This window comes from Dysidea avara, chromosome 2, assembly GCF_963678975.1.
Source record: "Dysidea avara chromosome 2, odDysAvar1.4, whole genome shotgun sequence".
In the NCBI taxonomy this organism is placed as follows: Eukaryota; Metazoa; Porifera; class Demospongiae; order Dictyoceratida; family Dysideidae; genus Dysidea; species Dysidea avara.
The window spans coordinates 49,336,016-49,359,939 of NC_089273.1; the positions used below are offsets into that span (position 1 = coordinate 49,336,016).

Genomic DNA, 23,924 nt, shown 5'->3' on the forward strand with positions numbered 1-23,924 from the left:
AATGCATGCTATGCTACCACCAAAGACAATTAAGACATAAGCATGCAGCATCACCCATACCTCAATTTTATTCTAAGCAACTCTAAATGAATCGCTTCTTCCATTTGAAAATGTGCAATTTCCAGTTGCTCTTTTGTTGCACCTTTTTCAACAAAAGCTATGAAGTTGACAAGCTGTGCTGAAAAATGAAAGCCTACAGTACATCTGTAGAACTATATCAACAGAGTTAAAAAGAAAAAATGTGTTTACACAGCAGTTTATTATTAGGCCACCACCATTATTATATTGATTGTTACCCATCACCCAACAGAACAAAAACTGATGCAGGTGGGAGATGATTATTGATTATTAATTAATAAACACTTATCTCTTGTTATTTCTGCTCTATTAGAGTATTTCAATTTTGAAGGCTGCCAGGACTGTATCACCTATACACTCTGTTGAAAAGATTTCCACCCTTTTGCTATGTTTAGCTACATATATTTTTTGTTATTGTTATTAGAGCTATACAGTGACCAGCATTGAAGGTCTGACAGCAACATGTGCTGCAGCCTTAGGATTACCTAACCTAAAAGCACAGCTAATGCATTTACCTTGCAACATGTTCACTCTGTGCCTTCTTTTTAGTGAATAAACGAATGTTCTGAAATTCAAATGTTCATTCGTTTGGGAGCATTCGAATACAAGTTCATAACATTTGAATCCTGTGGGCGGGCGCCCAAGGCCCAATGTATATAACTAGGTCATGTGCAGCTGAAACTGGCACAGGAGATGATGTGTGCCAGGTGTCAAGTTGTTAATTAACATGTACTTCGCTGTTGTTTACACTTACTTAATGGCCTGTTGTCTACAGTCAGGTGCATGTGAAGCCAAACACGCTACGCACAACAGCACTCCAGGTGTACTACTTTGCTGTTGTTTACACTCACTCTACTGTCTATATCAAAAAGTATTTCAACAATTAATTAAGTGCATAGAATCCCCACAACAATAGGTCTTAGTTCTTAGATTCAATATATTATACATTTTGATTGTGAGTTTTAAATATTAGAAACATTTGAATAATACACAGTTTTTCATTCAAACATTCGAATGATCAATTCTAGCATTCATTTATGCACTACTTCTTTTGTCATGAAATAGCTGTATTCACATGATCTAAAATCAAATAATTAAAAATTGGTGCGACTACCTAAACCTTGATTAGAGCGGTGACAGGAAACAAGGAATTTAATAATGATGGCCTTACTGTAAATGAAGTTTATATGTTGTTAAATTTTGTGCTTGGCAATGCACACTGTGTAAAATTAAACTAGCACATAGGGTAGGTATGAATGTTAGTACATATCAGTGTATGTGTGATTCGAAACCAAAACTACAATACAATAATAAAGTGTAAAACTTTAAAATAAAAACTGCCTGATTAGTTAGTCATGTGCAAATGCTTGTACTTTAGCTTCAATGTTTTCTGGTGGTTTCTTTCCCCATCCACTGTACACAACAATTCCATGTTTTTCCAGGTCAATTTTATCATCATCCAGAGCAATTTTGAATTGTTCTTTACAGCCACTATTGATAAGCACATAGTACCATGCATCTTTGCCATTTTCTGTACCACGTACAAGATATACATAATCAAACACTGTTGAAGTACGTTGGTTTGTGACATAATCTACCCAATTCCATTTGTGGGTCAATTCTCCCACTTTGCATTTCTGATCGATATTTTGAAAGCAAAGCAACTTTGTAAAATCTTTTCCAAAAGCAGTTTGTGTTGGTGAAAGTTCATTAGAGGTAGGAAAACCAAGACATTTATCACTTCTGATTTCAACCCCACTGCAGCTGGTGGAAAAACAGAAATCTTTAGCAGTTTCTTCTGGTCGGCATGAGGTAAAGATCTTCAGCAGATAACCATTTTCTTTAGCTTTATGACCACATGCAGCTATTGAGTGATCTTCCAAAAATTTTGCAAAATTCATTACCCACTGTCCAGCATGGGCACAGTCACAAATTAAATAGAGCACTTTTCCTTGAAAGAATGTTTGGTAGAGGTCGATGATAAGAGCAAAGCTAATCGTACCATCTTTAAAACACCAGTTCCCAGTATGACGCTCACCATAGCCAGTGTACCAGATTAATGCTACATAAAAAATAGAACCAACATAATAATAATAATAGTCTAAGAGTTACATGTTAATCAAAAAAGCAAGTCAAGTTGGAATTTTACCATGAAGGAACCTCAACTATTAATATAAATGTGACCAGATTTGCTTTTTTCACTCATGTACATACCAGCAAACAAAATGATGTACCATTTGACTTCTTATTCTGATAAAACTGCTCTTAGTATCAAATGTAGCCAGATACTACAGCTGTACTCATGGAAACTTTCAGGTAATTATATGCCATGATAAAAACGTTATGATGCTTCAAAGTTTAAAAAAGTGGTCAAATTTTGTGTGTGAAAAAGGTAGTCTTTTGCAAATCCAGTCACATTAACCCCAACATCTAACATGCTGATTGAAAACTCATTTTAATCAGATGCTAACTGCATTTTTGTGTTGTCATTTTTCATATGTGAAAAAGGTTTTCCACTTGCAAAAATATGCCAATCCATAACTTGCCCAGTGAATAATACCTTGAAATTTGGTCATGCTACACCTCTACTGATTGAAATAGTCATACAGTATGAAAGTACGGTATAGTAGAGACCACAAAGGTTTGGACATGGCCCACACAATAACATCACCTAAAATCCAGCTTTACTTTCCCTGATGATGATGAGGCAGGATCAGTTTAGCCCAAACAAGCCATCAGATCAACTTGAAACACTCTCAGCAAGTTGATATAATTATGTGACCAATATTTTCAAAACCGTGTCCTGCTTTTATAAGCAACCCACTAAACATGAAAATTCTATTTCACATGTGCCCATAAGGGTGATTTTCCAAAATTCAGTCACATATCTGACCGGATCTTTGAAAACCGGACACAAGCCTAAATTTACAGCATAAAGCATTGAATACAATGGATGAACTACTTGCATAACATTGAAAAAATTCCATAAATTTTTTGAATGCCTCTTTCTTAGTGAAGGAAGGAACTAACAATAAAAAACTGGATATCATCTTATTCACCTGCTCAAGAGGAGTTGGAAAACCTTAGTTTTGTTGCAGTATACCTAAGCATACGCAAGTTATGAGCGTTTATTTACAGTATGTCAAGTTGAAGCAATTGTACATGACTAATTTTTCTTTATGAATTTTGCCTTAGGTATGCAGTGAAGAAAGGTGAGCAAAGGACAAACTTACCTGATAACTTATTCCCCTATTCATGGTGAACATGATGGTGAAAAATTAACTCCCTACCTCAATTCGTTGGTAAGTTACAACTGCTTTTGCAAGCACTGCCAATTTATTTCCCAATACTTGCTGTACCATTCAATTTTTCTGTTGTTGCTACTTTGTAGAGCTATATAGCTATTAAATATCAGGCTGAAACTTCGCCAGAGGGTACACTTAGCTAAGTAGATTATAAATATTTAATAAACATGAAATTGAAAAATGTGCGATTGTGTCTGGTTTTCGCATATCCGGTCATATATACAGAAATATATTAAATGGAATTTTCTACAGACTGTCTTCAGACAAGCATATCTTCTAGGGTTACGGGCTTCATTTTTTCATTGTTCAACATCACCGAATCAGCTGGACACATGCCTTTTGCAACATATTACCACTGTCCTCCTTTTGTGCCCTATTCACCAATACATTAGGGCCCCTAATAATGCCAGCATAAGTTTGGTTGAATGAGTTATAAATAATTGTTACATTTTTGTTTAAGGTAGCAATCACTTACCTTAATAACAAGTACACAAATAAATGGAATTTTCAACTAGAGTAGGGACCGTATTAATTATCATAGCACATCAATAAAATATTGAAACAAGCTGGAGTAGTACACGATATTAAATCACACTAAAGCAATAAGAAGTGATATCTGCTGCACTGAGCATTTCCATTATAGTATCTTGAGCACAGCAGGGATATAAAACTTCTTATCATTTTTTTGTGATTTAATGTCATGCACTACTCCAGCTTGTTTCAGTACGTTTTTATCAATTTGCTATGGTCCTGTTGAAAATTATAATTTTTTGTGTACTTGTAACATGATAGGTAGCAACCTGCATGCTAAAATATAATCAGGTCACATTCACCTGAGCCCCTGTTTCTTGTTAATAACCCTTATTACATGAACCAGCTGCCGAAAATATTTGGCATTGGAACTGTATTAAGTGTTTACCAAACAAGCGAGCAACAATAAGTAAGTTATGAAGCTTTAAAAATATATATATATCCCATACATTTAGTATGGATGATTCAGGCATACAAACATGTTTACAACATGAAAACATGCTTATTCCACTACAATTAAAACCATTAAGAGTGAACACGTGTTAACTACTGCATATTTGGTGGGGGTTCAGGTGAATATAGTTACAATATACCTTAAACTTAAAAGAAGTGTCTTTAGCCTATTTATCGAGAAGCTTAAAAGATGATTTTTCAAATCACAAGCTGGAGTCCATAAATAAATGCACTTATCACTATTAAACTTTTGTCCTGAAAGTTTGCCCTACCAGTGGGGCATTTGACTATTCCAAATTTTGAACAAGCAACATACAGCCGGGCAAACTTGATTAATACTTTCTCATCCCCACCCACATCCCTTTTACCCTACCACCTCCTAATTTCATTATTGCTGTTATCAATCATGTACATAACTATTTTTGATGATAAAAAGGCTAGCCATACAGCACAGCAAATGTCACTGGCAACTAAGAGACAGCGGTAAAATGTAAGTGTGCTAGTTTTTAAAAGGAGGTACCCTTTAAAGTAACAGACAGTTTGCTATATAAGTATGATTAATTGGATGGCAACATGCTAAAGGCTGCTCAGGTCCAATCATGGATTTTTTCCGTCCTTTCTCCACCTTTTCAAACATACTTTATAAGAACAACTCTAAACAGGCTGTACACTGTTAAAATTGAGGTGGTACCACAACACCTACCTGTTTCAAAATTTGACGGCATGTTATTTCTGCACCATTGAGCACCTTAAGAGGTATATTATAGTCACACCGGTGTATTTGTAACACCCTTGTGAACAAATCCCACCATTAAAAGTATCTAGATTATAATCTATTTGTAACTTACATATAAAGTGTAGAAAGACAAGAAAGTACATTCATAATCCTGTTGAATTACTGTATTTCACAGTTTCCTAAAAAATATTAGTACAGGAATTATAAAGTGGCTCAACCATTGTAAAATTAGAATGAATGTCTGGTGTGCCACATTAACACCCCACTATAGCTATGTAAAATCTTTGGTATTATACTTTTTGCAATGCTTTAGAACTTCTCTGTGACAAACTGAGAGGATCATCAGAGCACCTTCACGGCAACACCTAGGGTGTTGAATTTAAACATTAATGTGGACACCCATAAATTGTTATGATCACTCCTGAGTGTAGGTCCAGGTGTCCTATAGAGCTTCACTACTTGTGCTGTAAAAACTTAAATAAAATATTAAAGGGAACTACATCAGCTCTAAAGAGCTGCTTTTCAGTAGTGTCCCAAAAAAGTAACAATAAAAATACACATTATGACACAAAACAAAATGAAAATTACAAAAAACTTGGGGTCCCCAACTCTGTAAAACATGTATGAGATTTCAAATCTTCACAATTTGGCAATATTTGAAGCAATTTGTGACAAGATTTCAGAGCATTTAAATCTTAGATATCCGGAATAGTAACATCATTTGATACGTTATACGAAAATACACAGAATCTTTTTCTTGAGTTCTCCGCAAATTTGTAGGGCTGGTGGACGTAGCATACGTGATGCTACAAATACGGAAGTATACAGGAAATATACAGAACTTTGCAATAATTTTCAGAAATTTCAATAGCATTTCAAAGAGGACTGTGCAATATTTCAAGGGAGCTGCAGACAACAGCAACAACAAAAAACAATAACACAGTACTAACAATACAGTCTTTTAAATAATGCATTAAAATTTGATAGGCAATCAATGCCACACAAATTGGGGGGTAGCTAAATAAATACTCCACAATAGTAGCTTGCGTAATTGATTTGAAGTATTTTCTTTAATAATGAAAAGTGACCTCCCACCTACATGGAAATCTGAATTTCCAGGGATGAGAAACAAGTACTGCTGTTCTATACCATATGCGTATTTTGTACCGTACGTGTATGGTATGTATACGCGTATGGTACAAAATACGCATATGGTACTGAACACTGCTACAAGTTTTCCTGTCAGAATAACCTGTTTCCAAAAGTGTACTATACTATTGATAGCCATGCTACATGGGAACTTAACTACCAGTCATTCCCCATAGATTCAGAATTTGTGTAAAAAGAAGTTGAATCCCTGGCCATCATTATCCCGAAAGAGGTTAGGAATAATATTGATGGGTGCTTGATTACATAAGAGCTAGCTACATATGCACACTAAAATCTAGTAGCTACAGTACCTCCTGGATCTTTGCAGGTTTGAAAAAGCTCCGCAATCTTGTCAATGTAGAACTGTCGTGGTCTCTGGCTATTGTCGGTTTCTTCAAATTCGTATTTTAATGTTTTCAGCTTGTCTTCAGTCAACAAACGCTGAACGACTTGATACTCTCTCGTATAAGCTCCATCCCCATCCTCGGACAAATTCAACTTTTCAATTCTACTCCATATCTCGTTTACGTCCATTTCTTCCTTGGGAATGGCTTTAGTTTCTGGATCGTATTCTTGCCCGTATGCTGCAATCAACATACACTCCATTTCTGTCACTGCACTAACAGTTGTTTCATTGTAGCGTGGATCCTTCGCAGGTAGTTTTTCTAGTCTAGACTGAGTAGATCTTTCAACCATTGTCTTCAACAATTCAAAAACAATCTCCTCACTCTGCACTCACACAGTATCGACCTTTGTTGTGTCGTAGGCATACCCGCGTAAACATAGAAAGTGAAAACGAAACACGAGAGACCTAGTCAGCTAGCAGCATGTGCACCCACATCGAGACCTAGCTATACTTCTACATACACATGGTACACGTATGTTTAGCACCATTGATCCACGTAGTCTCATCCTTCTTCGCGCATTAATATCGATTGGACATTAGCTATTAACATCCCTCAGTTGGGGCGCTTATAATTTCTAATCTATTTGTGACCGGGTCTGCGAAAACAGGGCATGTGGGCACAAACTGCGCCCTGTCACCTAACAGGATATATCTCACTACTGGAACAGAAGTAATGATTCTGTATATCCTTGTGTATCGCTATGTACTTCTTGCTTGCGTGGTGAGAACTATCATCCTGTTAAATCTCAGTGACACTTCAGATTTCAAATTGCCAGTTTTATCTCGGACAAAACCAGTGTTTGTCAATAAACACCCTGAGCCAGTACCAGTGTGTGTGTGTTTGTGGGGTTCATTATTATCTAATCCAAAACAGCCAAGCTGTAAAAAAAGAGTGCGGCCCTGAGAAAGGCTATGGTGAAAAAAGATGTGAAATCCAAGGTGGCGGCCATGAAATGGCTGTGATGGTAGGTTAATGGTAAAAATTTTAATAACGACAATTCAGGTGAATTTTGTGCCAAGACCAAGCGGCACCAAATTCACCTGAATTGTTGTTATTAATATTTTTACCATTAACCTACCATCACAGCCATTTCTTGGCCGCCACCTTGGATTTCACTTTTTTTTTCACCATAGCCTTTTTGAGGGCTGCACTCTTTTTTTACAGCTTGGCTGTTTTGGATTAGATTTCACTTTTTGTATTTGTATACCCCAAAGCCGGTCTATGGCCAGCTTTAGGGTTTTTTAACCTGTCATTTTTTCTTTACTACAGGAAGAAGAAAAGATGAAGCAGGGTGATTTCTTTGTAGCTGACCTCTCTGCAAGGTGATCCTTCTAGCTGATCTCTCTACCGGATGACTTGTTTGTAGCTGAACTCTCTACAGGGTGATTTGTTTGTAGCTGAACTCTCTACAAGGTAACTTCTTCTAGCTGATTTTTCTACAGGGTGATTTGTTTGTAGCTGAATTCTCTACAGGGCGATTTGTTTGCAGCTGAACTCTCTACATGGTGGTTTCTTTGTGGCTGAACTCTCTACAAAGTGACTTCTTCTAGCTGATCTATCTACAGGATGACTTGTTTCTAACTGAACTCTCTACAGTGTGATCTGTTCATAGCAGAACTTTCTACTGGGTGATTTGTTTGCAGCTAAACTCTTTGCATGATTGTTTCTTTGTAACTGAACTCTCTACAAGGTGACTTCTTCTAGCTGATCTCTCTACAGGATGACTTGTTTCTAACTGAACTCTCTACAGTGTGATCTGTTCATAGCAGAACTTTCTACCGGGTGATTTGTTTGCAGCTAAACTCTTTGCATGATTGCTTCTTTGTAACTGAACTCTCTACAATGTGACTTCTTCTAGCTGATCTCTCTACAGGATGACTTGTTTCTAACTGAACTCTCTATAGTATGATCTGTTCATAGCGGAACTTTCTACTCGGTGATTTGTTTGCAGCTAAACTCTTTGCATGATTGTTTCTTTGTAACTGAACTCTCTACAAGGTAACTTCTTCTAGCTGATCTCCCTACAGGACAATTTGTTTGTAGCTGAATTCTCTACAGGATGATTTATTTGAGCTGAACTCTCTACATGATGGCTTCTTTGTAGCTGAACTGTCTATTAGGTACCTTCTTCTAGCTGATCTGACTACAGGGTGACTTGTTTGTAGCTGAATTCCCTACAGAATAACTTGCAATGTAATATAACTGTGTAAATTATACATGCAGCTGAATGCTTTATTAGGGTGACTGTTCTATTAGAGTATCTCGATCTCGCATTTGCTGCACGTAGTTGCCTTTCGAATCATAACTCAGTGATTTGTAATCCGATTCTTCTGTACTACTGCTAGAACTTTCTATGATGATTATTCCAGCTACTTACTGATTTTCAGCTCGTTGCTCTAAGCGGTTTGCCTGGTAACACGAAAATTAATAGTTTTTTTATTCATAAAAATCGATCGCGTAATTTTGACACAGGTTGGGTTTTGTGTCATATCTCCATGGTCTTGATCCCGATTCCTTTCAAACCACAAAAAGGCACTCCTACGATGGTTGCTCCATCTACATATCAATTTCCAACTGATTCCTCCAAGGGGTTTACCCTGTAGGCGCGACAGACCTTCGACCTTATTTTACGCAAATAATCGGTCATAACTCCGTGAATGTTCATCGGATTCCTACCAAAGTTGGTACGGAGATCCGCCTTAATGAGCCCTTTAAGTGTGCCAAATTTCAGCCCAATCCGAGCACGCATTCGTGTTTTATGGCGAATTTTGCGAAGTGTGCGAAATGAAGATGATGAAGAAGAAGAAAACGAAGAAATTAAAACGAAATTTTGTTCGCTCGTATCTCGGAAATGGCTGGAGCGATTTTCTGCAAAGTTGGTATGTTGACTCCCCTAACTGGGCGGCACGTCTCTAGTAAATTTGGTTCCAATCGGATAAGGGATCACAGAGCTACATAGGTGTGAAAATTGCGTTTGCTTTCTTCCTGTTAATATACTCAAGGTGTGGCGCGCCGGCTTCTTGGGCCGCACGACACACTATCGTGGGAGCGGAACGGAACAGTTCCGTTACATTATTTTAAGGAACAGAGCATTCACGTGCTTACTTTTTCAAGGCTGGAGGAGACGGTCCGGTTGGTCAGGCCTGAGCCGGACCAATAATCTGGAGTTGAACCAACTAGCTGACCAGTTCGAACTAGATTACTCTCATGCAATCTTTGGACGATCACATCTACATGTAGCTACATACATTTTACAAATGTTATTGAAAATGCATGGCACGAGGAGTTACCTAGTTTCTCAGCCTAACTAAAGCACAGAACTACACGTATAGTACCTCCAATTACCTTACAATACAGCATAGCATTCTTATCGTTTTGTACAGAAATGATTGTGGGTTCTACGTACAGTATCACGTGTGCTGACAGTTGGCATTTATCACGTGTAAGGCAGGTGCCTTCTTTGATTCTAAACCGGCATACTTATATCACAATTCAATCTTCATAAATCATTAGCATTCCTTGGCTTGTCTCTCTTGGCTTCTTTTACTGGGCGAAGGGCTGGCAGTGACAAACCTTGTGACAAACCAGATGACTCATTCCGCGGCAAGAAGCTGTACACCCATACTTTACATGGTGGCCATCTGGATGAGATGTTGAGTAGAAATCACTCCTCTTCCAACTACCCACTCGTCCTGTCAAGATACTGAACAAACTCTCAGTCTCACCCACATTGCGCCATTTTCGAATACCGATTGGTCTCGTGACCATCCACCAGTATATTTACGTGATGATCCGTTCACTTCATACAAACCCCAGTATAGTAGTATACTGTATTTTTGTAGCTGTGTAGCGAATTCACTGTATAGTAATTATATCCTAGCTAAAGGGGGCCATGCTGCTGTGAAATTTTGGGGGGAAGTTGCAAGTTGCTAGCTAGTTTTACTTTAAAATTTAGCATCAATTTTAAATTTTAAGGCATTTTCAAGCCTTTAAATTGCAAAAATTCTGCAGCTCCTGGGGGTTGCACTCCCAGACCCCCCTTGAACTTCTAATTGCTAGCTATAACTAAATGAACCATACAGCAAGTTTCATGCTGTGTCCCCTGTATGTCAGGTCTACAATTATACATAGTATAGAAAGTCTGAAGAACAACAGATAGGCTTGAGCATATTTATATAGCTAGCTAGCAGTGAAATATCACTAAAATTGCATATCTGAGTGTCTAATTTTCAAAAATTTCCTGTGGAGGCATGCCCCCAGACCCCCTTAGGATGCTCGTGCTTCGCACTTCACACACTGCGCAACAGGGGCGTCTGGATTCAGTGGACTGGAATGGTGGAATGGACTGGAATGGAATGGTGGAATGGACTGGAATGGTGGACTGGAATGGAATGGTGGAATGGAACAATACTTTGGTAATTTCAATTGTTGGTCACCTCTTTATAAAGACCACCTTCTAACAAAGACCACCTTCTAACAAAGACCACCTCTTTATATAGACCGTTTTACTGTAATGTTTAAAATGCTGCTATCTTGTTGTTTTAGAGTGTATCCCCATAGAATGGTCTTATTGATCAGTTGTGCGCCACATGCCTAGAAAAATCAGAGTGATATCTGATTTGTAATACAGCAATATACCCCATGCAAAAACAGTTTGGCTGTATAAAGTGACGTCCCCATCAAACTAAAAGTAACTTACAACTAAAGTAGCTATATTATTTGGGTGAGGCCAAGAAATACTGACAAATAACTTGCTATAATTTATAGAAATTTGGTCCATCATCATTCACTCGTACAGTCTTGTTGCATTCCTAATTAATTCCCTGTAACTCTAATTGGCTAGTAATTTACTATCATTAGCACTTTACAGTGACCAGCACTGAAGGTCTGACAGCAACATGTGCTGCAGCCTTAGGAGTACCTAACCTAATTCAAGGATTTAGAACTAGCTGCCTTTTTTCTCCTCTACAACACTGGACTATTGAGAAAGGTACCAATTTACTAGCCAATTAGATTTACAGGGAATTAATACAGTCAGACTGCACAAGTCAATGATAAAGGACCAAGATTATTTTAAATTATACTTAGTTGCCAGTATATATTGACATTCATTTCTAGATATTAGCTCCTTTAGTTGCCAGTTGCTTTTAGTTTCATGGACACATATTTTTTGTATAGCCAAGCTGTCTTTTGTATGGGGTATATAGCTATTACTGTATTGTATCATAAATCAGATATCACTGGCTTTTCTAGGGGACATAACATGTGGCACACGATTCATCAATAAGACTGTCTTATAGGACTCTAAAACAACAATTCAGATATTAAAGTAAAATGGTCTTTGTAAAGAGGTGGTCTTTGTAAAGAGGTGGTCTTTGTTAGAAGGTGGTCCTTTAAAAGAGGTGACCACTAATTGAAATTACCTAAGTACCATTCCACCATTCCATTCCACCATTCCATTCCACCATTCCAGTCCAGTCCACCATTCCATTCCAGTCCAGTCCACCATTCCATTCCAGTCCAGTCCACTGAATCCAGACGCCCGCGCAACAGCTCCTCTCTCATTGGCATGTATATAGTAGCAATTTCAACATTATAGTCAATGGCCTGACCAACTCAATTTTCCCTCCTCCCGCCCTGTTTTTAACATAAAATGTGTGACCAGGCCTGCAAAAACAGGGCATGTGGGCACAAACTACACCCTGCAACACTGCAGTTCAGGTCTCAGTGCTGGCACGGAATATTTGCATTCTGTAACTTGCATCATAAAGCCAATTAAATAATCACTAAGAGCTGAAAATTGCATTGCCATAGCTTAATAGTATAAAAAGTTATGAGTGATGGAAGTTTGACAAAGTAGCCAAAAATTATGTGCCAACATGCCCTATTTTTGCAGGCCCGGTCACATTTAATATGTGCCTGTATAGTAGTAAACTAGTAACGCATCCTGAGGACAAAACCACAGTTACCTGTTAGTTCTTCACGTTATATTTTTTATTCCAGCCTAATGGTACTCCCATCCTCCCAGATCTCTAGCTAGAAGTTAATTATCGGTCTAGAACAACAAAGTACCTACGTGAGCTAGCACGTGAATAGCTAACACGAGGCAGTTACTGGCAAGATAATAATATTGATGTATATCGAGTTTGTAAGAACTCTTGTCGGTTCCTGAAGCTGTCAAGATATTAAGAACAAACTATGAATTGACAACAAATGTTCCTTTTTTATAGAGACAGAAGTCTGGGTTGTTGTTGAGGTATGACAGTCTGGATTTATACATATGACTGGAAGTGCGTGCATCCTGTGGAAGGACAACTCTTCAGAGAACGGGAAATTATGTGTTAGCAAGTTCCTCAGATAGACAAGAGTTTTTGATAAGTTTAGAGAATATTCTTTTTGTCAAAACTACTGAAGGTCTTTGGTGGTGACTAACCTGCTACTCACAGTATTTATGAAGATACAAAACTTGTTTGTTCAGTAAGTGGACATTAGTTTTCCAAGCGAACATTTTCATGACCTCTATCAATGAAACACTCTTTATGGACCAAGCCCATCAGGTATGTACATATAGTGTTTACTTTATTTTGTGATACGTACAAGACAAGCCTGACTTTTTTTACATAAATGAATAATGGTTGAAGCTACCTACTACATGGTAATTGTGATTGCAGAGGCTTGTAACGAGATGTGCAATAAATTTTCTGCTATACTATACAGTAGATCCTCACTAATCCAAACTCTAGTAATCCAAACATTTGCTAATCTGAACAGCAGAAATGACTGTTCTGTTATGAATATTTTGTCAACAGATGTATATTCTACTGGAGTTATTGAACTAAGCTCTGTACATAATCAATGGGTCACAAATGTAAACAAATTCACTGGCTGAACAACTTTTGTCAATTTGAAAACACAGCTGTTGAAGGTCCACTGTATATACCACTGCTCTTGTTTGAGAAGTATAGTTACATTGCTTGGTGAGTAATACTCACTACTGTATACGCATGCATGCACTCTCTCTGTGTGTCACACACACACACACACACACACACCCACACACACACGCACACGCACACACACACACGCACACACACACGCACACACGCACACACACACGCACACCCACACGCACACGCACACGCAGACACACACGCAGACACACACGCAGACACACACGCAGACACACACGCAGACACACACGCAGACACACACGCAGACACACACGCAGACACACACGCAGACACACACGCAGACACACACGCAGACACACACACACACACACACACACACACACACACACACACACACACAAGAAGCCACTCATTTGACCAGCGATACTGACTAACTCATGTACAGGTGAGCTAACTCCCAGTACAGCACAAGGACCTCAAGAGAGTAGCAATGCCTGGATCAGTGATCTGGTCCATATCTCTTTTTAAAAGCATGATGTGCATGCATGATATATATAGTTGGCTTACAAGGCAAGGCAGTGGAACTTGACTTAACAGTACACACACTCCATCAGTGACAAATAATTTTGCATGTATCTTCACTCTACTTTTTGTGCTCCACATCTGTGTGATAATTGCTTCTTTTTGCAGTCACAACAATGAACATATTGTGGGATGATGCACCATTCACTGATTCTAGTACAAGGCAAACTTCCCCAAGAAAGTCAAAAACAATTACTGCAAGAATCTGTGCACCTTTGTCAATCAAGCGAAATTAGCAAAATTAATGAAGAAGCAACTCAACACAAAGAATGATGTTGTAGATCTAGATACATACAAATCCGCAACCCCCACCACAGCATCGTGGATGGAAATCTAAAATTTGCTAAACTCAGACAAAGCAACTATAATTACTGGGGCTTGGTTAAGTGCTCCTGGTGCAGGGTTCTTACCTACGGATTTTGAAATTGAGTCAAGCCGGTTTATACAAATAATCCACAATGGTGACTGGAATCACTGAATAACTGTAACCAATATTGGAAGTGATGAGCCAGGAGAAGTCTTTGCTTGTGTATTTAAACAGAATTTGACATTATATCAGATGTCTACAATCTATGAAGTTTACTATTTTCCCTGTTAGAAGCAAATGACGTCATGGCCTGAAGTTTGCGAGCAAGGAAGATGTGGAAGTGTTTTGCAAACTTGTATGCCAAATGCCAAAAGCTCCAAAGCAGCCAAAGATGATTTATGTTGCACAATATGTGAATCATGGTTCCGTTTAGAAGTCTGCCCTACAGATGTACCCAACACTGCCATCTTGAATTACAAAGAACATTGGTCATGTCCTAAATGTAGTGACGAACAAATTTAGTTGTACAATTTAATTAATTTTGCCAGGTTGATGTTAGCTGTACATAAAAGCATCTGTATTGCTTTACTTGAACTGAACTGTTTGTGTACAGAGAATATTATCGTTTTGTATCTGGGGTGGCATTGGCTAGGTACACATACCATGTATAGACCATGAGTATTGGCTACCTATGAATACGGCATGCTCTATAAGCTGCATGTCTTTTCCATTCTATGTTCACCAATTCTATGCTGACCTTTACCTATGTGAAGGGAAATTTAAACATTTTTAAAATCTCATTTTTAGCTAATTGTGTATGTATGTAAATAATGTAATTGGTGTATGTTGTGTATATAGGACACTGCGAGGTAGCAGTAGTTTTCTACTGATGCAGTCTTCCCTAGCAAAAAGGGTTGGGCACCGCCAAACTAGCTTAAGCACAACCATAGATTATATAACATATCTATGGCACATGATAAAAAATTAGTTCCTTTCCGTGAAATAATGTAACGAAACTGTTCCATTCCGTTCCATATAATAATGAACCCCTGTGTGTGCGTGTGTCCCCAATGAGTACTACCTCTGTGTGGTTGGGGATGGGCAACATCGTCTGATGGCTAAGTACTCTTGCAAGTTAGGAGCTCATTTTTTAATCCCAGGGTGTCACTTGACATTTGCCATTCTTGTGCCTCCAGTGAGGTGTTGCAAGCCTGACAAGGTAGTTTTCAGTTTAAATCCACACACAGAGCAAGAACAGTTGGAATGCGCTCTTCATGGTGGATATAAGGGCCCTATAGCTAGTCATGGCCAAAGAGGTGAATATTGGAAGATTGATCTTGAGCTGATGAGATTTGATGTGTCTGTGGGGGCTTTACAGGAGATGAAATGGTTTGGAGATAATGTGTACGAAGTTATAGGAAGTGTAGTGCTGACTGTTGCAGCTGGCCAACCAATGCCAGCTGAAGGAGTGACAGTACGGAGAGGAGAGGGGGTTGCATTGGTTCTAATGGGTTTAGCTTTAGCTTCCTGGATACATGGGGAAAGCAATGGATGGCATGGAGCTCCAGGTATGTGTCAGCACTTGTGTAGTTCAGTAGCTGCGCCAGACGGGTGCATGTGGTATCCTGTTATGCACCCACTAGTGCTGCTTCTCATGAGGAGAAGGACACAACTTTTAAACCAGCTTAATGCATTTATGTTATCAATACCAGCAGGAGAGCATTATATCATCCTTGACGATTTCAATGCTCGCGTTGGTTCCAGGATTGATGATGATGATGATTGATGATGATTGATTGATGATGATGATTGATGATGATATTAGGCTACAGTTTGTAACGCTTGCTTTTAGAGTAATGATACACAAAAACAGACTTGGCAACATCCTAAATTGAAGAAATGGTACTATAGACTTTATTGTTATGAACCAGTGGCACAGGCAGTATTGCATTGATGTGATCATGACTGTTCAGAGGAGTGCATTGTGTAATACTGATTACCATCTTGTGTGTGCAGTAAGGAAACATAATCGTAAATATTCCTAGAAGTGGAAGCCATAAAGTGAAGAGGTACAATGTTGGCAAATTGAATAGTCAAGATTTTACTTCTGTTCGTTATTTGGAGACTGTAGATCAAAGATTGAATGATTCATGGTCAGAGAATGGAACATTAGAAGAGAAGTAGCAAATTGTGAGAGATGTTCAAACCAACGTTGAAACCGGGTCACTACTGCTGACCCGGATGACCCACTGGTCAGACCCGGATTTGACCTGGATTAATTAAAGCCGAGACGTGTTTCGGCTAGTCTCGAGCGAGCGAACGAGTCTACATTTTGAGCGTTCGATTCGTGTTGAGTAAATATTGCAACTTCAGCCTAGCTGTAGGTTGAAAACCAAAAAAAAAACTGAGGTCTTCATCTACTGACAATAGCTACCCCTCACCATAGATACCCTCAGTTTTGTGCTACATATTGCACTTACTAACAAATGGGCGTGGCTGAGCATATGTTGGTAATGCGATAAGTGGGCGTGGCTCACGAAAGAGCTACGCGATAGCGTTTATAAGTTTCCACGTCGTCAAACGAACAATTTCGTTTCTCACGTGATCCAATCCGGGTCAGACCCGGATGACCCGGAGAAAATGTGACCCGGTTGACCCGACCCGGTTTTAACGCTGGTTCAAACTTCTGCAGCCAACGATGTGTTGGGCTTTTCCTCACATTGACAACTAGACTGGTTTAATGACTCATTAGAACATCTACAACCATTACTTACTCATTGGATGCGGTATACAATTTTTTTTTCCTGTCAATATTATTATTATTTTTTAAATTAAGTACAAATTAATGACATAAGATAAAACAGTATATAATAAACAAAAACAAATTATCTTACATATGGGCCTCAGCGACCTGCACAGCAATCGGTGCCTCAGCAATGGGACAGCGCAAACTGGACCTGGCACCGCGAATGCACATAATTGCAGACCTCAACAAAGAGAAGCTCAATTTACATCTCAGCCATCCCATCACTATTCCATAGGAAAGACTGTGCTTTGCACTCAAAAGGTTGGCCAATCTCTTATAAAACTGAGTAGCAGCATCACCCATTCCACCAGTAGTAGTAAAAATTAAGGGAGTAAATGAGGCATTCTCTACTTCATGAACCCGTTGTTGGTATTCACGTCTCTTTTCCTTGTCATGACGTCGGTATGCAGAGTGTAGGGGTTGATTTGAGGGTGCACTAGGGTTAAAAATTCTGACATCAAAGTATGACCTCTCAAATCGTCCTCCCCAAAAACCATTAGCTGCAATGTCAAGCCTTGCGTTATCATCACGATTAGCTGTTTTGTATTGAAGAGTCTCACCAGAAAGAGGCTGAAGGTGGGGTTCAGTGACAACATTGTTACAGACCTCGGAAAGTAAATTGGCAGTTAGATCACGCACTTCATTATGTCTCAGAGAAGGAAACCCACCCTTTGGGCAAGACAGAGCATGTTCTATGGTAAAAGAGTGACCACAGGCACAGGAAGTAGGGCAGGCAGATGGTAGCCAGTGATAGCGAAGCGCAATTGCATCACGAAAAGCAGTTTTATGAAGCACAAAATTATGCGACTTCAATGGAAGACAAGAGAGCCAATTCGATGCACCCTTCTCCTGAGCCAACATGACTGAGGAACGCATGCTAGGAGGAAGTTCATCGAACAAATGATTGGCAGATTGAAGTTGCTCTTGATGGCTCCTAGAGTGAAACTTGGATCGCAACTGAACCTGTGCATCAAGACAGTCACCTAGTTGATGTACCTGAGAGATAATCAAGCCAACGAGACCAGCATTTACTTCTACAGAGCAGGAACGCTGCTGTATACAATAAAAGTAATGGATCAATACATGCAAACATAAGGATCTTATTGCATTCATAAAGGCTAGAGGGAAGGCAAAGCAAGTAGTTAAAGAAGCAAAGAACAGATGATTTCAAGGGAAAGCAGCTACAGTTGAGCAAGGACAGTTTTGGGGGAAGCAAGTTTGGAATTGTATAAGGGATATGCAACACGGTAGAAAGGGCCGGGTACCATTAAGGAGTTGTAACTATACATGATGAGAATAATGTTCCATCAGTACAGCATCTCAACACCAGCATTGGAGATGCCACTTCACTAAAGTGTTGAATGTTATTAGCCAGTATGATGAAGGTGAGTTAGATTTAATAAGGCAGTGTGGGGTAAGGGTATTGGTAAAACCAGGAGGGGAGTGGGAGCGGGAGATTTCTTGGTAAAACCGGGACCAGGAACTGGGAGATCACGTACACAATACTCCAAGCAACTGTATTTTTGCATTAAAGATGGTTTATTGATACAGAAGAGGACCCGTGCAAGTAGTCTCCCCTCCTTCCAAACATGAGCACGAACTAGCTATAGGCTTGGGAATTGCAACATGATACTTTTTTAAAAATATTGAGATACTCTAATAGTATGATTCCCACCCAGTATGATTGATAGAGTCCGCAATGCGAAAAATCTATACCATCCAATCATAGATAGTATACCACAGATATAGATAGTATACTATCTATGATCCAATCAATTGCCTAACTATTGTCATGTGTTAAGCTAAGTGTAACTTGAATAACACCAGTGTGACAGCCAAGTTTGTCACTTTCTTGTGGTAGAAAACGATACAAATGTCTTAAAATCAGGTGATTTTTTGTTGCAGCAGTTCATAGGGTTCTTCGTACGCCACGATATTCACTCTCAACATTGTTTAAGTAGTCTATCATCAACTCAAAGTATTAATGATTTGATTTTATAGGTCAGTTTCTGGTGGCAGCACGATCTGTGCGGCTTTTTAGTGACAACCAAAATGTTTCTTCCCTTGGAGCACAGGACAAGCAGAGCAGCATCTGTGCCGTGGGTCAGCAGTGACCAGTACTAGGTAAAGTACCTGCGTGCAGAGTATGGTTATAATTGAAGCTTGTTAGCCATCTGGCTGAGTCATCTATATGCTGAAATCCGGCCAAAATGATGCGATTTTTGCAAACAAATACCAGAATTGTTGATAAATCAGTGAAAAAGTCTCCAACAGCAAGGATATGAAGCTTATAAGCACCTAACAATTCGGCTATTTCGCCCAGTAAATGTATAGAGCAATCCAATATATGAAATAAGCACTCACGTGATCGAAATTTAAATCGCGGAAATACCCTGAAATCGCTTTCATTTCTGAAAAGGAACCTTGAAGTGCACTCTTTTTATGTTAACTGTTAATTCAGGCGTGGTCTGGGCCAGTGTAGGTGTGCCTTTTACCAGAGATGCCAACCTCTGAACAATTTTAGGAGTGAGACCTCAAATACTACCAGCAATGTGGACCAGACTCCAGTGCAGCTCCAGGATTTTTGGTAGTGAAGACCAAAAAAAAAAAAAAAAAAAAAAGTCGCTGCATGCTCAAAGTACAAAAATAAGTACAGGGCTGTCCAATTTTAAGCACAGAGCTAATGATGAAGCAGATCAGGCGTGACAAATGCGTGAGAACTAAGCTAATAGAGTGAGAAACAGAGGGTTAGGCATGAGAGCGTGAGATTACTAGCCAAAGAGTGAGACTCACACCTAATGCGTGAGAGTTGGCATGTCTGCTTTTACTGATGTTACTGGTCATCTTAGACTTAGTCGTAATGTTAATCGTTTATTTGTTCCTAGAGTGTTTATCAACTATGGCAAGCGAACTTTTTTCTACCGAGGAACTGTTTTATGGAACAACCTTAAGTACACTGTTACTGGGGCTGCCACTTTGTCGTAATTTCGTAATTATTATCTTAATTCTTAATTCCTGTGTAATTTTGTCTATGTATCCTTAGTTGTGTATGTATGTTTGTTTGTTTTTTTGTATATTATTAGTTATTGTATGTGTCTATTGTATGTTTGTTCAGGGCTCCACTGAAAATCAGTTTTACTGAGTGGACTCCCTGCTTAAAAATTACAATTACAATTACTGTGATGGCATCATAGAGAGAATCGTAAACTGCTGGGCTAATCGAGATGCTGAACCTAATGCATACAACTTATTGAAATTTGATTTCAATCGATTTTAAGGTCATTGGAATTGATTATGGTTGTATTTTCCAGGATTTTAATTTCCATCACGTGAGTACTTATTCATGCATTGGATTGCTCTATATGTTTACTAGGCGAAATAGCCGTATTTGTCGCTACGGACAACGCGAGCACTGGTTCACTATTCAAACAATTATAACTAGGAACAAAAACAAAGCACATGTTTCAACACAACTTTAAATCAAGTATCAATAATTAGAATAAAATGCGTTTTTCTAGTTTGTGAATGATGTAATAATTAAGGCTGAAACGAGTAGTACGAATATTCGTTATTCGTTCGTTAAGAAATATTCGTTATTCGTTAAATATTCGTTAATCGGATAATGTACACATTCAACCTTGAAAACATTTTGACAACTGAAAACTGTCATTTTAAAATATAATTTTTCATCTTAATAGTACATGTAAAGGACTTTTCTTTTTAAACATTTAAAGCTTTAGTAGTAATCAAAGTGACTTTGTCCCTTTCAAGCACCTAATTATACAGAAAATTCTTAAAGAATAATTTGTTAATTCGTTCGTTAATTTGAAGAATATTCGAATACCTAAAATTTAATATTCGTTTCACCCCTAGTAATAATAGCATTACATCACTCGCAATACAGATTGCAACACTCCCCACAGAGATGAGACTGCAAGCTGGGTTGATCCATTTCTTCATCTCTCCTTTGACTGTCATCAAAGTTGCTAGTGTTTAGCCATCGTCTAAACCTTTGCCTTGCTTCAATTGAGGCCTTATGAGTAGGACGAATGGTAGGTGTTAAATCATTTATATCAGCCTCCATGTTACAGTCAGATAAATGATCATTATCATCTTCAGTGGGTGCTGATGGTGATTTATTTTTATTCACATTGGTGTCAGTAACATTATCATCTGGACACTCGATGGGGTAGAGGAAGCTAAGAGTACTGTTAATAAATTTATTAGGACCAAATGAAATTCTTGCAGACCTGATTCTCCTATCTCGACTTTGGACAAATACGACCAACCTTCCAAGAACCTCTAGGAAGGTTTTCTTTAACTAATACAACGTCTCCCACCTTTGGAGTGAAGTCTGTAGAGCTGCGAGGTCTTTTCAGTAGTGTCCAAGATCTTTCACGTAGGTTTGATAAATACTCTTGTCACCAAATAATCCAAAATTGATCTAAGAGTTTCTGTCCACGCTTCCAGATTTCGAACAGTTGCTGTGAAGAGGAGATTATTCCGGAAACATTAAACTCTGGATCGATCTCTTCAGTGAGGTCCGGAATGACATGGTTTGAGTGAAGTGAAAGAAAATGTGAGGGTGTGAGGACCATGCTCGAGTTGATGTCAGCATCTACATAGACCAATGGACGTGAATTAATAACTGCCTCTACCTCTGTCAATACTGTTGACAATTGCCTGTGTTAAAATCGGGTCCCAATAGTTTTCCAAAGAGTGCATTTCATCAATCCCACTAATCGCTTGTAAAACCCTTCCATCCATGGAGCTAGTTCAACAATAAACCTCCACTTAATGTAACACTTGGTAGAAAAATCACATACTTTCTCATCTGTGACTACATCCCTCCACGCCTTGTGACACTTGCTTGATGCATATAAAGGTATCAATTAAAGTGCGTGCATATATTATAGTGTAACTGTGCATAATATAGTGATTGTCCTCTACTAGACTGTAGGCTGATTTCGTTTCGTTCCCATCGCGAGCTCCAGCGTTTCGACTCCTTTTATAACTATCCCACAAGGAGCACTCAAATGAAGGAATTCAGTACTACTACAAGTTGGGAAATGTTACTTAAAGGTGAGAACTAATCTTACAGTGCATCCACAAGCATTTCGGCACGTTTTTGAATGCAGACACGCCCGCATTATGGATGACATGAGTTAACAACTCTATAACAAAGCTTACCCTTTTAGGTCTTTAGTGTATGTTGTGATTAGCTAGTCTTTAAACAACGCGAAAGCATTAACCCTTGGTTTCCCGCAATACATTTTCTCATTACCATCTGGTTATTTCTTTTGCGACTAGATGGAAAGTTGTTTCTCTGAACATTTGTTTTTCATTTGATAAGTGACCTCTAAGCACAAGTTAGAATTATAAATTTCCTTTAAAAGATCTTGGTTACACGAGCTATCCATTTAATTGTTGTTTGTATTCTTTTTCTTTCATGCGGTTATGAATTATCTTATTTTGGTCATAAAATCCTCATAGAATATGCTTTTCACTTCCATTTTTTTCCACAGGTAGCTGAATGTTGTGGTTATCCATTGAAATGCTAAACATTCCTAATAGAGCAGTCAGATAAAGTAAAAATTAATGTACATTTTTCATGTTTAAATGCACCCCAACCCTAATTAGATTATTTTATGATCACACCCATGTTCTCAAGTCATCACTAGAATGTAGACAAGTAGTGCTGAAAATTTTATGATGATAACTAAATGTATGTAAGAGATATAAAGCAATACGTGTGTGAAGTAGTGTAAAATTATTGTGCAATACTTGGGAACCCAAGGGTTAAAACACTTGTAAAGTCCCCAAATTTTCCCTACTCCACTTTTACGTGATAGCTATCCATAGGACTAATCCATTTACGAAAGTAGTTATAATCCAAATTTCCAAGCTTGACAAGTCATAATTCATCATGTATTTAACCCATTGTCCTAAAATTGCATCAATGAATAGTGCTATGTTAGGAGTGTAAGTTGCCCAAATTGCAGGCTTGTACCATACACGCAAGTCAAGTTATGGTTTGCCAAGTACATGCAATTGGAAGGCTATTAAGACCCCTTTTGCAGATCCGGTCGCAATTATTATGACACAAAAAGTTATGAATCATGAAAGTTTGAAAAATCAGGCTACTTTTATGCATAGGCGGATCTGAGGGGGGGCCAAGGGGTGCTGTGCCCCCCTGGCCCTTCTCTGGCCCCCCTTGGACCTACAGTACTATATGTATACCAAAACTAGAATCATGCACTCACACTGTATTTAGAAGAAGAGAAAGCCAATCGGCAAATAGAAGACAACACTTATAAATGTAGTTAACATTTGTAGTTAAACTGTACACCGTAAAGAAAGTGAGGCAAATAAATTTGAATTTTTGTGCAAAGATCGAGATACTCTAATAGAGCAGTCACTACTCTAATAGAACAGTCGCAATTCTGATGTCATCAATTTACAAATCGTAACAATGCTAGCTACTCATTTTTGATTTGGTATACACTTTACCATCAAACAGGTTATCACAAATAGGCTAACCAATCTTTGTATGCATTGCAAAGCATACACTTTTATAGCTAAGCATTATCAAAAATGCTCTGAAATTCAAACCTGGGAGGTCTGATTTTTAAAATTTTCTCCAACTGAATAAGGTTATG

General features: G+C 38.5%; 1 protein-coding gene across 1 annotated transcript; it reads right to left on the minus strand.

Annotated features, from left to right (window-relative positions):
• Positions 1–1,272: 1,272 nt before the first annotated feature.
• On the minus strand, positions 1,273–7,014 carry LOC136246238 (uncharacterized). The gene is made up of 2 exons (XM_066037667.1): positions 6,564–7,014; positions 1,273–2,140 (listed from the first exon to the last, which is right to left on the minus strand). Exons 1-2 carry the CDS (start codon positions 6,946–6,948, stop codon positions 1,428–1,430), a joined length of 1,098 nt encoding a protein of 365 aa, XP_065893739.1. The 5' UTR covers positions 6,949–7,014; the 3' UTR covers positions 1,273–1,427.
• Positions 7,015–23,924: the final 16,910 nt, after the last annotated feature.

Excerpts from the sequence above, each read along its gene's own strand:
- LOC136246238 (XM_066037667.1), bottom strand. The coding sequence starts at position 6,948 with ATGGTTGAAAGATCTACTCAGTCTAGACTAGAAAAACTACCTGCGAAG. Across the intron at positions 2,141-6,563 it reads AACCTGCAAAGATCCAGGAG|CATTAATCTGGTACACTGGC; the intron begins GTACTGTAGCTA and ends TTTTTTATGTAG.